The sequence below is a fragment of the Chiloscyllium punctatum genome, chromosome 9, assembly GCF_047496795.1.
Source record: "Chiloscyllium punctatum isolate Juve2018m chromosome 9, sChiPun1.3, whole genome shotgun sequence".
Taxonomy (NCBI): domain Eukaryota; kingdom Metazoa; phylum Chordata; class Chondrichthyes; order Orectolobiformes; family Hemiscylliidae; genus Chiloscyllium; species Chiloscyllium punctatum.
The window spans coordinates 42876257-42889802 of record NC_092747.1 but is presented as its reverse complement, the minus strand read 5'-3'; the positions used below and the strand labels follow the sequence as shown (position 1 = coordinate 42889802).

Genomic DNA, 13546 nt, shown 5'->3' with positions numbered 1-13546 from the left:
AGTTTCTAAACTGAATCTGTGTATTCCTGTCCTATTGATCAATGTATTATCCAACTTTTTAAATTTTAAAATTGATGTACAGATGTCACCACATAGCATTTCTTAACATTATTCTCTGTCATGGTTCCCACTGATCTGTCCAACCTAATATTCACCCCTTCAACTTTATATCTGCAAACCTAAATTGAATCAGCCTGACCAGAATGACATTTGTCATTAGTGGGTTCATGCAAAGGATGTCAATAGAAGGGAGAAGGTAAATAAGGTGAAAATTTGCAATGAAGAAACAAGATGTTGAGAATTCAGAACATGTCTCTCAGCATCTGAGAAATGTAGGTTGCATCACAAATATGAGGTGTTCCTTCAGCAGAGCTGTGATTTCCTGTTCGTGGAGATAAACAATGTTGTAGCAGTCACCTATTTAGCTCCAACATGCCTGCTTGTACTTGTGTACATGGGTAACAATAGCCCAGCATGAATCTGCTTCTAGGAAAACGAGGCATATAGAGGAAGGTCACCGGAATGAATGAGTAGGGTTGAGAATGCAAACTCCATGTGACTGGAAGCCTGAGAACAGAAACTGAAGTTGCACTACTTCAATGTTGTGGTCATTTCGGAGACATGGTTAGAGCAGGGACAGGAATGTTGCAGGTTCCAGGATTTAGATGTTTCGGTAAGAACTGAGAAGATGGTAAAAGAGGGGGAGGTGTGGCATCATTGGTCAAGGACAGTATTACAGTTGCATGAAGGATGTTTGGGGACTCATCAACTGAGGTAGTATGGGCTGAGGTTAGAAACAGGAAAGGAGAGGTCACCCTGTTGGGAGTTTTTTATAGGCCTCCGAATAGTTCGAGATGTAGAGGAAAGGATAGCAAACATGATTCTCCATAGGAGTGAGAGACAGGGTAGTTGTCATGGGGGACTTCAACTTTCCAAATATTGACTGGGAACACTATATAGTACAAGCACTAATAGATAGGTCAGATTTTGTCCAGTGTGTGCAGGAGGGCTTCCTGACAGCATGTAGACAGGCCAACAAGGGGTGAGGCCACATTACATTTGGTACTGGGTAATGAGCCTGGCCAGGTGTTAGACTTGGAAGTAGGTGAGCACTTTGGTGATAGCGACCACAATTCTGTCAAGTTTACTTTTTTAGTAATAGAAAGGGATAGGTGTATACCACTGGGCAAGAGTTACAGCTTGGGGGAAAGGCAATTACGATGCGATTAGGCAAGATTTAGGAAGTGGAAGGAAACTGCAGGGGATAGGCACATTAGAAATGTGGAGCTTATTCAAGGAAAAGCTCCTGAGTGTCCGAGATAAGTATGTACCTGTCAGACAGGGAGGAAGCTGTGGTATACGAAGGAAGTGGAATCTCTGGTCGAGTAAGAAGGCTTATGTTAGGATGAGATGTGAAGGCTCAGTTAGGGCACTTGAGGGTTACAAGGTAGCCAGGAAAGACCTAAAGAAAGAGCTCAGAAGAGTCAGGAGGAGACATGAGAAGTTGTTGGCAGATAGGATCAGGGTGAACCCTAAGGTCTTCTATAGGTATTTAAGGAATAAAAGAATGACGAGAGTAAGATTAGGGCCAATCAAGGATAGTAGTGGGAAGTTTTGTGTGGAGTCAGGAGATGGGGGAAGCACTAAATGAATATTTTTCGACAGTATTCACTCTAGAAAACGATAATGTTGTCGAGGAGAATACTCAAATACAGGCTACTAGACTAGGTGTGATTGAGGTTCACAGGAAGAGGTATTAGAAATCCTGCAGAGTGTGGAAATAAGTCCCCTGGGCTGGATGGGATTTATCCTAGGATCCTGTGGGAAGCCAGGGAGGAGGTTGCCGAGCCTCTGGCATTGATCTTTTAGGTGGTCATTGTCTACAGGAATAGTGCCAGAAGACTGGAGGATAGCAAATGTGGTTCCCCTGTTCAAGAAGGGGAGTAGAGACAACTCTGGTAATTATAGACCAGTGAACCTTGTTTCAGTTGTTGGCAAAGTGTTGGAAAAGGTTATAGGAGATAGGATTTATAATCGTCTAGAAAAGAATAATTTGCTTAGGGATAGTCAGCATGGTTTTGTGAAGGGTAGGTTATACCTCACAAACCTTATTGAGTTCTTTTGAGAAGGTGACCAAATAGGTAGATGAGAGTAAACCAATTGATGTGGTGTATATGGATTTCAGCAAGGCGTTCAATAAGGTTCCCCACAGTAGGCTATTGTACAAAATGCAGAGGAATAGGATTGTGGGAGATATAGCAGTTTTGGATCAGTAATTGGCTTGCTGAAAGAAGACAGAGTGGTGGTTGATGGGAAATGTTCATCTGGAGTCCAGTTACTAGTGGTGTACCGCAAAGGTCAGTGTTGGGTCATGCTGTTCGTCATTTTTATAAACTACCTGGATGAGGGCGGAAAAGGGGATTAGTAAATTTGCAGATGACACTAAGGTCTGTGGAGTTGTGGATAGTGTCAACGGATGTTGTAGGTTAGAGAGATGTAGATAAACTGCAGAGCTGGGCTGAGGTGGCAAATGGAGTTTAATGTGGACAAGTGTGAGGTGATACACTTTTTGGTCGGAGTAACTGGAATGGGCTAATGGTAAGATTCTTGGTAGTGTAGCTGAGCAGAGAGATCTGTGTCCATGTACACAGATCCTTGAAAGTTGCCACCCAGATTGACAGGGTTGTTCAGAAGGCATAGTGTTTTAGCTTTTCTTAATAGAGGGATCAAGTTCTGGAACCTACAGCTGTACAAAACTCTGGTACGGCCACACGTGGGAGTATTGTGTACAGTTCTGGTCACCGCATTATAAGAAGGATGTGGAAGCTTTGGAAAGGGTGCAGAGGAGATTTACTAGGACGTTGCCTGGTATGGAAGGAATGTCTTATGAGGAAAGGCTGAGGGACTTGAGGCTGTTTTTGTTAGAGAAGAAGGTTGAGAGGTGACTTAATAGAGACATACAAGATAATCAGAGGGTTAGATAGGGTGGACAGGAAGAGCCTTTTTCCAAGTATGGTGACGGCAAGCATGAGGGAGCATAGCTTTAAATTGAGGGGTGATCGATGTAGGACAGATGTCAGAAGTAGTTTCTTTACTCAGAGTAGTAAGGGTATGGAATGCTTTGCCTGCAACGGTAATAGATTCGCCAACTTTAAGTACAATTAAGTCGTCATTGGACAAGCATATGGACGTACATGGAATAGTGCAGATTAGATGGGCTTTAGATTGGTATGACAGGTCAGGGCAACACAGAGGGCCGAAGGGCCTGTACTGTGCTGTAATGTTCCATGTTCTAATTTTAAAGTGTAAACATCCACCAATAAACTAAATGAATAAAATTTTATTTATTGCTTTCAGGAACAGTTTTTTTGGAAATGTGGAAAAGGATTAATGCAAAGCTAGTTTATGAATGGGATGTTGACAACTTTGAAAATGATGAGCCACCCAGACCTGAGTTTTATGGAACAAATGTTAAAAAGGTATTTGTTTTCATTAATTTTACATTCTTAAGCCTGATTTATATTGTATTGTCTAGTCTCACATAGTGTTGTTTATTAGGTATTAATAAATTCTGAAACTAACTTTCAACAAAGTAGAAAAGCACAATTTGGGGCAAAGATTTGAATTTGATTTACTATTTAACATGACGTGGCTAATTTGTTTGGATATTCGTATCCTGGTCCATTTACTTAGAGGATGATCATGTGTACTCATTGATTATAGAACCCCTAATAGTCAGAGGGAAATTGAGAAACAAATTTTTAAGGAGATCTGTTATCTGTAAGATTAATAGGGTGGTTACGGTAGGGGTCTTTAACTTTCCAAACATAGACTGGGACTGCCATAGTGTTAATGATTTAGATGGAGAGGAATTTAAGTATGTACAAGAACATTTTCAGAGTCAGTATGTGGATGTACCTACTAGAGAAGGTGCAAAACCTGACCTACTCTTGGGAAATAAGGCAGGGCAGGTGACTGAGGTGTCAGTGGGGGAGCACTTTGGGGCCATGGAAAAGGATAGACCAGATCTAAAAGTTGAAGTTCTAAGTTGGAGAAAGGCCAATTTTTACAGTATAAGGCAAGAACTTTCAAAAGCTCATTGGAGGCAGATGTTCGCAGGTAAAGGGACGGCTGGAAAATGGGAAGCCTTCAGAAATGAGATAACGAGAATCCAGAAAAAGTATATTCCTGTTAGGGTGAAAGGAAAGGCTGGTAGGGAATGCTGGATGACTAAAGAAATTGAGGGTTTTGTTAAGAAAAAGAAGGAAGCATATGTAAGGTATCGACAGGATAGATTGAATGAATCCTTAGAGTATAAAGGCAGTTTGAATATACTTGAGGGAAATCAGGAGGGCAACATAAGATGGCTTTGGCAAATAGGGTTAAGGAGAATTCAAAGGGTTTTTACAAATACATTTAAGGGCAAAAGGGTAACTAGAGAGAATAGGGCCCTTCGAAGATCAGCAAGGCGGCCTTTGTGTGGTGCCACAGGAGATGGAGGTGAAACTAAATAAATTTTGCATCAGTATTTACTGTAGAGAAGGACATGGAAGGTATAGAATGTAGGGAAATAGATGATGCCATCTTGAAAAATGGCAGAGGAGGAAGTGCTGGATAAGTCCCTGGGACCTGATCAGATGTACCTCAGAACTCTGTGGGAAGCTATGGCAGTGATTGCTGGGCCTCTGGCTGAGATATTTGTATCCTCAATAGTCATAGGTGAGATGCTGGAAGACTGGAGGTTGGCTAACGTAGTGCCACTGTTTAAGATGGGTGGTAAGGACAAGCAAGGCAACTATAGACCAGTGAGCCTGTTGGGCAAGTTGCTGGAGGGAATCCTGAGGAGAGGATTTGGAAAGGAAATGGCTGATAAGGGATAGTCAACATGGTTTTGTGCTTGGGAAATCCTGTCTCAAACTTGATTGAGTTTTTTGAAGGAATAACAAAGAGGATTGAGGGCAGAGTGGTGGACCTGATCTATATGGACTTCAGTAAGGTGTTTGACAAGGTTCCCCATGGGAGACTGGTTAACAAGGTTAAATTTCATGGAATACCAGGGAAACTAGCCAATTGGATATAGAACTAGCTCAAAGGTAGAAGACAGAGGGTGCTGATGGAGGGTTGTTTTTCAGACTGGAGGCCTGTGACCACTGGAGTGCCACAAGGATCGGTGCTGGGTCCACTACTACTCTTCATTTGCACCAATGATTTGGATGTGAACATAAGAGGTATAGTTAATAAGTTTGCAGATGACACTAATATTGGAGGTGTAGTGGACAGCAAAGAAGGTTACCTCCGATTACAACGGGATCTTGATCAGATGGGCCAATGGCCGAGATGTGGCAGATGGAGTTTAATTTAGATTAATGTGAAGTGCTGCATTTTGGGAAAGCAAATCTTAGCAGTGCATATACACTTAACGGTAAGGTCCTAGGGAATGTTGCTGAACAAAGAGACCTTGGAGTGCAGGTTCATAGCTCCTTGAAAGTGGAGTCACAGGTGGATAGGATAGTAGGACAGGTATTTGCTATGCTTTCCTTTACTGGTCAGAGTATTGAGTACAGGAGTTGGGAGGTCATGCTGCGGCTGTACAGGACATTGGTTCAGCTATTTTTGGAATATTGTATGCAATTCTGGTCTCCTTCCTATCAGAAAAATGTTGTGAAACTTGAAAGGGTTCAGAAAAGATTAACAAGGATGTTGTCAGGGTTGGAGGATTTTGAGTTATAGGGAGAGGTTGAACAGGTTGGGGCTGTTTTCCCTGGAGCGTTGGAGGCTGAGGGGTGACCTTAGAGGTTTATAAAATGATGAGGAGCATGAATAGGATAAATAGACAGCCTTTTCCCTGGGATGAGGGAGTCCAAAACTAGAGACCATAGGTTTAGGGTGAGAGGGGAAAGATATAAAAGAGACTTGAGGGGCAATGTTTTCATGCAGAGGGTGGTATGTGTATTGAATGAGGTGCCAGAGGAGGCTGGTACAGTTGCAACATTTTAGAAGCATCTGGATGGGTATATGAATAAGAAGGGTTTGGAGGGTTATGGACTGGTGCTGGTAAGTGGGACTAGATTGGGTTGGGATATCTGGCCGGCATGGACGGGTTGGACCGAAGGGTCTGTTTCCATGCTGTGCATCTGACTATAACTCAATACCTCTAAATTCTTTATCAAAATCTTATTTGAACCATTATAATGAAAATGTGGTAATTTGAGCTTGCATGCTATGTATTTGTGCTCTTTTGCTCTCCAAAAAAACAAGCTCTTTCATTTAAACAAAACTGCTTATTCTGAGCTATGGTTCCATGTACATAATTTCATACTTGAGTGTTAAATTGGTAGACATAGTTTTCTATGCAAAATTCCCCATAAGTGGAAACAGTCCTAGGGGATGCATCCATAAAAACGGAGTTCCTCTTATTCTAAATTGTCTACATTTGTGAAGAATTTCATAATGTGGGAAAACTGCAATCTGAATGCATTAATGGGCTGAACTTCCGCAAGGATGTGTCTTGGTTGACCAAGTATATAACTTGAATCTATGATTAATTGATCTATTAAAAGTCCACAAAGTCAAACCTGCTGTTACAAGGCACTTAAATTTAGCTGAGCATAACATTTTAAAATTCCAAAGTAATAGTTGGGAATTCATTTGATGGTATCTTAATGGTTTGATCCACCAAAGGTATGCAGAAGGGAAGCATGAGGTACTGTATGGTTTCACATTAAGCTGTCTGTGCAATGATGCACACTTCTCTCCCACAGCACTGCAATAACACTAGAATGGAAGCAGTGATCAACATGGTCCTGTTTATGTAGGTCTGAAGAGAATCATGTGCCTGTTTTTATATAATTTCAAAATCTTTTGTATTCCATTGCAATTAATTACACCAAGAGTGGGCAGATGAAAATTTATAAAGATGCACTAAAGACCACTTTGAATTCTTGCAATATTGGGCTCTCCGTATTTTAGAAAGCACCCCCATAACAGCATGCCTGCTCAATCAGTTTAAATGAATTTGAGGTACCAACACCTAGCATGTAATGTACCTGTTCAAACATGCTATTACACATCTCTGCAGCAAGTGGGATTTGAATCTGGGACTCCAAGCCCAGAGGATGAGACACTACACTATACTGCAGGAGCCCTCAATTATAGTTACTTGTATATTGGCCACACTTAGCTTTAAAATGGTGTGTGTAAAAATCAGTATATGGGATGGGCACTTTCCTCCCATTAGCAATTGTTCACTTGAAGGGTGATTCCTTCAGACCAGGAAGAGGAAATTTGGTCATCTATTAGGTCTATTTAACGTATATAGGTACTCCCTTGAGAATCTGACTCTCCAATTCTCTCTACTGATCAGAAAACTGGTAAGTGTCACCATAAATATCTTTGCATGATGAATCACTGTCACTTTATTGTTTAGATTTTTGATCTAGACATTTCACTTTTCAAAAAGGAAAACTGAATAATGTTTTATTTCAGCTTTACGTTTTGCTACTAAAGATGTTCAATATCCTTGAACATTCGAAAGTGAGTACAAAACCATCTAGCTGTAGACCACAGGATAGATTCTTGTATGCAATTCTTGTTCTGATTCTTTAAATTGAAGGTCCTGTCCTAAATAGCACAAGTTTTAATCCTGAAGTCTCAATTATCTGGCTAGTCTTGTTGCTCTCTGATCTATAGCAGAAACACTTAACATGGCTGGTTCATGCTGGTTCATGAAATCTGAAGCTCAAATTCTGAAAATATAACTAGTTCCTTGATGGAAGCATTTAAGAATTTTAGGGGACCTTTCACTTAAAGAATTCAGGGGAAAAAAACTCTGCTTTAATTTATTTTTCATGAAATCTGCTTCAATACCAAATTGATATAACAGGGGAGGCACTGTATGGTGAAAATTGCCAGAGGATACAATCGTAAATGTTAACAAAATTGACATCAAACTTCACCTGACCCCTTTTTAGGATCATCCAAGCGACAATAAACTAATTTTGTTTTAAAGTGTGGTGAGATGGCTGCATTCTCCAACAAATGTCCTCCATGAACAGTTGGAACTGGCTTAATTTCTCTTTAAGGAAGAATGGTGTAAAGGCTTATCAGTGATATTTGTAAGGAACAGTAATAATGTATCTGGAAACTTCTTCTGGAGAATTGCTTTGTTTCGTGTTCACTCAATATTAAGTTGGCCTACTCACCTGGAAATTTATTATTCCACTTTCAGTATTGGGCTCTTGGTGGGCAATGATGCTGATTATTGCCTAAATCCAGGACTTTTTTGTTTTTTGCAGCTTGCACTGATGTTTAAAAATCATGAGGTGATAACAATTGGAAGATGTAACTCAAAATTATCCAGGAGACAGGGAGGTCTGCAGATGCTGGAGATCAGAGTTGAGTGTGTTGCTGGAAAAGCACAGCAGGTTAGGCAGCATCCGAGGAACAGGAAAATCGACATTTTGGACCAGAGCCCTCCTTCAGGAATCTTGATGAAGAGCTCCGGCCTGAAACATCAAATTATTTTTTTTTACCCTGCTTCTCTGATGCTGCCTGACCTGCTGTGTTTTTCCAGCAACACATTCCTGGCTTAAGATTATCCCTCTAGTTTCATTGCATTGATGCCAGTTTTAGGGAGGAATGAAGGTCACTTTTTTGAGTTTATATTCAGTGAGCACTTTGTCATTAAGTACAACCACTTGTGTAAAATGGGAGGGTATCTTGACCCAATGAGAAATAAGGTATAAAAGCATGACAGATTTGTAGGGACGGGGAGCGAACAAAATAACTGCAGAGTGGAATTGCTCTGCTTTAAATTTATTTATTAAAGTCACCTTTCAAAGTCAACACCTGTTTTTGTGTGAGAACCTGGATTGAAGAATGATGAGCCTGGTGCATGCTATTGGGCTTCACTACGTAGAGCACAAGGTTAGAAAATATCTAGAAGATGAAGGCTCTTGAAGAATGTAATCAAGACTATGTATGGATTTTCAGATTTTGATGCCAGCCTGCATTTTCTGCCCATTAGACAGTCCAATCCACGGTGTTGCACTGTCCACAGTTGGATTAGAAGAGTCTTGGATTCTAATCCATTCAAGCTGGAACAGGGATTAAAGCCCATGCTGTTGCCATCAATCTGACCTGTGCTGGGCATCCTGCCAATTTGTCCCCAAAGGAATCGGGCTTGCAATAGTGGCTATCAGTGTAATACTTTAAATATGCAATCTGTTTGGCCATATCTCTCCATCACTTTCCTTGGCCATCTGGTGTTATAATGGGATTTTAATTCTGAAGTTCTGGTTGCTTGTTACTCCACAGACCTCCACTATAATACCCTAACCATCAAAAATCAAGGCTGGATCACTTCTAGTATCTATAATTGTTCAAATATCTGACCTTACAGCTTCTGAGTAGTGACTGCTTTACTTTTCCACAAGTGGAATTTAATAATAGCACACACTTGCCAAGTTAAGATCTGTTATACTGAAATTCAATATTGAAGATGAATAATTGTCTTATTTAATATAACAATGATTACTCTCCAGAGAAATATTTCTGGATTTAAGATTAAGACAAATTCCATACAATGTGATAAAAGGGCGTAAAGTAACTAGGTGGGCACTCTGATCTGAAGAGCCTGAGAGTGGCTTTACCTGTAACTGAGTTTTATAAAATGATGCACATCTTGACATAAAAGCAAATTGGAGATCTGAAATGAAATTCAGGAAATGCTGGAGATACTGAGCCAGTCAGGAAGCACCTGGTGAAAGAAACCAATTCTACGTTTCATCAGATCTTTCTTCGGAACTGGGAGAAATACTTTTTTGTATTTGTTACTTGGGATCGTAGCTACTAAGATTTGCCTCGAGACCAGGTATGCAAGGGTTTCCTTGTGTATTAGGCTTCAGTTTGTGTTGCTCACTGTATGAGATCTTGATGTGCGCTGCCTATTTGTTAAGAACTCCTTCATATTTCTGTCATAACTATAATTTGCATTAATATATTGTAGCACCATTTGCCCCTTCAGAACAACACCTATATCTTCAGGTCTGATTTTTGAACAATAACTTTAGTTTGTTAGTATGTGATTTATAGCCTACTCTTTAGCAAGTCCTTCTAGTTGATCGAAATTCTTGGTATTAGTTGAGGGGCGAATGTTGGTTAGAGGAATATATTTTTGTTTGGCCATCAGGAATATATTTCTCTTCACAAAAAGGACCCATGCAATCTTCAACCAATTTTAACAAGTGGGTTACACTTCAGCACCACATCCAGAAGTCGAACTTTGGTGATATACTGCAATGCTACAATGTAAGAGCAGTCACTTCAATACCAGCTGACCACCCAGATATGACTAGATTATATTTACCTATAGTTGAGTTTAGGATCTTTTAGAGCTGTTCTGGATGATCGCTCTGATGGGAGTTTACAGTCTGTGATGTTATGGCAGGTTAAATGTGATGTTGGACTATCCGGAGAAGAACTGTGTTGATTTGACTGTGTGACCTGCTCATTGAGACTTGAAATTAAGACCAGTCATTGACAGTGAGATTTTTTGGGTTTTTTTGCAAGGCTTTAGGCAATGCTGGCATGTCTTCCCTTTTAAAAGTATGGAACCAGGATGAGATAACAAATTCTTAATTAGTATGTTATAAATTGAACAAGTGATTTTTTTTTTTAGAGAGAGGTACAACAGCCTGGGGAAAAATCTTCAATGTTGCTGAAAAGAAACCAGAAGCAGAATGCCATCTTCTCCTTAACCAATGTCTGGCACCAATGTAATGAACCTTGAAGGACAGCACCAGGCTAACTGCCTTCTAAATATGATGCCAATGCTAGGAATTCTAGTATGCCCCAGCAAAGGCCAGGGGGAGAATCTGGCTCTTCTTGGACAAGAGAGGTGCCATTGGGTGTAACATAATAACTAATGACACAAGTTTGGAAATGTAGCCTGAGAAAATTCTCAAACACTACAAAAGTCAAAAATAACATTTTGGTTGAATTTTATCAGCAATCATTGTGGATTGACTCTGCCTTTCCCTTGTTTTTAGCATTTAAATTGGACTTTAAAACACCATTTGGCTTATCTCTGCTCAAGATTTTAAAATGATTATCCAGGTAGCCAACCTCAATTTAGGTGCCATTGCTCATTTTTAAAAAAAAAGTTGTCGTCATCATAGAGTACAATTCCTATTTAAAAGCTGCTAACGCAAGGGCAAAGTATAAAGCAATTGCAGCTTGCATTTGTTATATCCAGTAAGATCAAATTGTTCACTTGTAATCATGATTTGGAGATGCCGGTGTTGGACTGGGATGTACAAAGTTTAAAATCACACAACACCAGGTTATAGTCCAACAGGTTTAATTGGGAGCACATTGGCTTTCGGAGCATCGCTCCTTCATCTGATCCACTATCACCTGATGAAGGAGCATCGCTCCGAAAGCTAATGTGCTTCCAATTAAACCTGTTGGTCTATAACCTGGTGTTGTGTGATTTTTAACTTCACTTGTAATGGTATTGATATATTACTCTTAGAATTTAATCCCTTCAGGCACTAGAATGATTCACTGCAGGATGAATATCCTGGTGTGATGAAATTATCTTGTTTTGAAGACTCATTCTGATTTGGAAACCAATAAACCAGCAATGTTTGTGCCCAGTGTTCTTTTCTTACCTGATGGCATTATTCCTTTCAGTTGAACATATGAATGCATATGAAGGTTAAATTCTAATTGTGCTGATCTGGAAACAAACATGTTGTTGCTGGAGGTGACAAATTTCAGTTATTTCAAAAATTGCTATGTAAACTGAAGAAAATATGAATCATTAATACAGTGAAATATTTCTGGGAGTTTATACAGTTTGCTTTGTGTATTTGGCTTGGTTTTTACTTCGTTCTTGGTTTTAGCTTACTCTGGTTCCACTGCCTTCCTTTTCTTTGTTATTAGAATTCATTGTCAATTTGCATTACTGTCTATCACCACAATCAGTGTCAACTTTATCCTCTCTGAGCCTCTCTCCACCTCTTCCTCCCACCCCCAAAATGGGATGTGCATGTTGTTGGCTGAAGGTAGCAATGAGCTATATTTTTGAACTACTGCAAACCATATGGTCTGGGATGCTCTGAATGAGTGTTTGGCATTTGACTTGGCAGCTGTGAAGGAATAGTGATTTGTAGTTCCAAGTTGGGTGGGTGACTTGGAGGAAGACTTGAAGACAATGTTTCTGTGTATCTCCTGTTCTTGTTGTTTTTCTAGCTACTAGAGATTGTGGGTTTCAAAGGTGTTCCTATAGATATCTCTCGTGTAACTTGAGAGTTTTTCTACTAAAGTGCTAGCCTAAATTGTTGACCAAGAGGAGTCTTATTTTTGGATTGACTACAATGAGTGCTTGGATTACTGTAGTCATGGAATCCCCCATGAAAGAACTGTTTCTGTTGTGGCATGGATTGATTTTGTTCTTATTGGTCCTCATCTGACGACAACTCCACCAGAGTGTGATCCCATCATAATATATTTTCTTGTGCATAAGAAGCACATGGGACACACCGGTTTATTTTCAGCAAATCTGATGGAAAATATTTAATAATTATCTTATTTATTTGATTGCTTCAGGGAAATTTCTGCAGGTTTCTTCTCCATTCCTCTTTCATATCCCCCAAATTTGTTGTAATCCAAGCACAGTCAACTCCGTACTAGTTCACTCTGATTTTACAATTGACTACTTTTCCCCCTGGATGCAGCAGTATATTGTGGTGATGTTGTCACTTTTGAGGTTATTCTGTCCTGTTTTGTTTTTGAAGAGGGGTTGTGAGGCAGAAATACCAAGCTGGCTAGTTAAGACCACTTGAGTAAACAGCTTGGGAGGCCTTGAATTGTTTTTGAAACAACTTGAGTGGGTGTAGCCAGCTCTCTCAGATTAAGATGTCTGAGTTTTGGTTTTTTTTTAGTAGCATCAGATGTTGGGAACCCAGCAGATTTGGAGGCTTCAATGAATGTGTCCTGGCTGCTAATGTCTCTGAATTTTCTCTTGATGGTTTATTCCTCCTGGATTAGAAAACTACATGTGAGAACCTGTGTCTAAACTTGCCTTTTTGCCAAGAGGTGTATTTTATGGGACGTTACTTTTTAGAACAAGTTAATAATTATTGCATTCTGTTAACTATTGGAAATTAACAGAATAAGTTATTCTAAAGTTCTTTTCTTCTTTGTATTTTTAACTGCAGTGTTTAAATAAATGGTGTTTGCTTAACATTTGAGTAGTTTGACCAGTCACATTGCATCTGGAACAAACACTTTACACTTGCCTTTAATTTAAGAGTTGGGGTCCAGATTATCACCTTTAAATATTTTTGAGGGGGTCTGGTCTGGTCCATAATTTATATGGTTATCATTTGTACTCGACACATTTTTCTATAAACTTTAATTGCTAACAAAAAACTGTCAGTTTAGATTCTTCTGTATGTGCTTCAGAATAATCTATAAATGCTGTAGTTGCTTGAGGCTTGTTAATTTTACACTAATGCTTCATGTTGTAGTCCATACAGGT

The 13546-nt window shown here is 39.7% G+C and overlaps 1 protein-coding gene across 2 annotated transcripts in view; it reads left to right on the top strand.

Moving 5' to 3' along the window:
- Positions 1-13546, top strand: part of LOC140481006 (anoctamin-7-like) — an 80249-nt gene that overhangs the window by 36478 nt on the left and 30225 nt on the right. Inside the window, exons 9-10 of one of the 2 annotated variants that reach the window (XM_072576616.1) lie at positions 3358-3479; positions 7486-7533. In XM_072576616.1, coding sequence (XP_072432717.1) covers positions 3358-3479; positions 7486-7533 — 170 coding nt within the window. The remainder of the gene's footprint in view (positions 1-3357; positions 3480-7485; positions 7534-13546) is intronic. The other variant, XM_072576617.1, reaches the window with a different exon arrangement.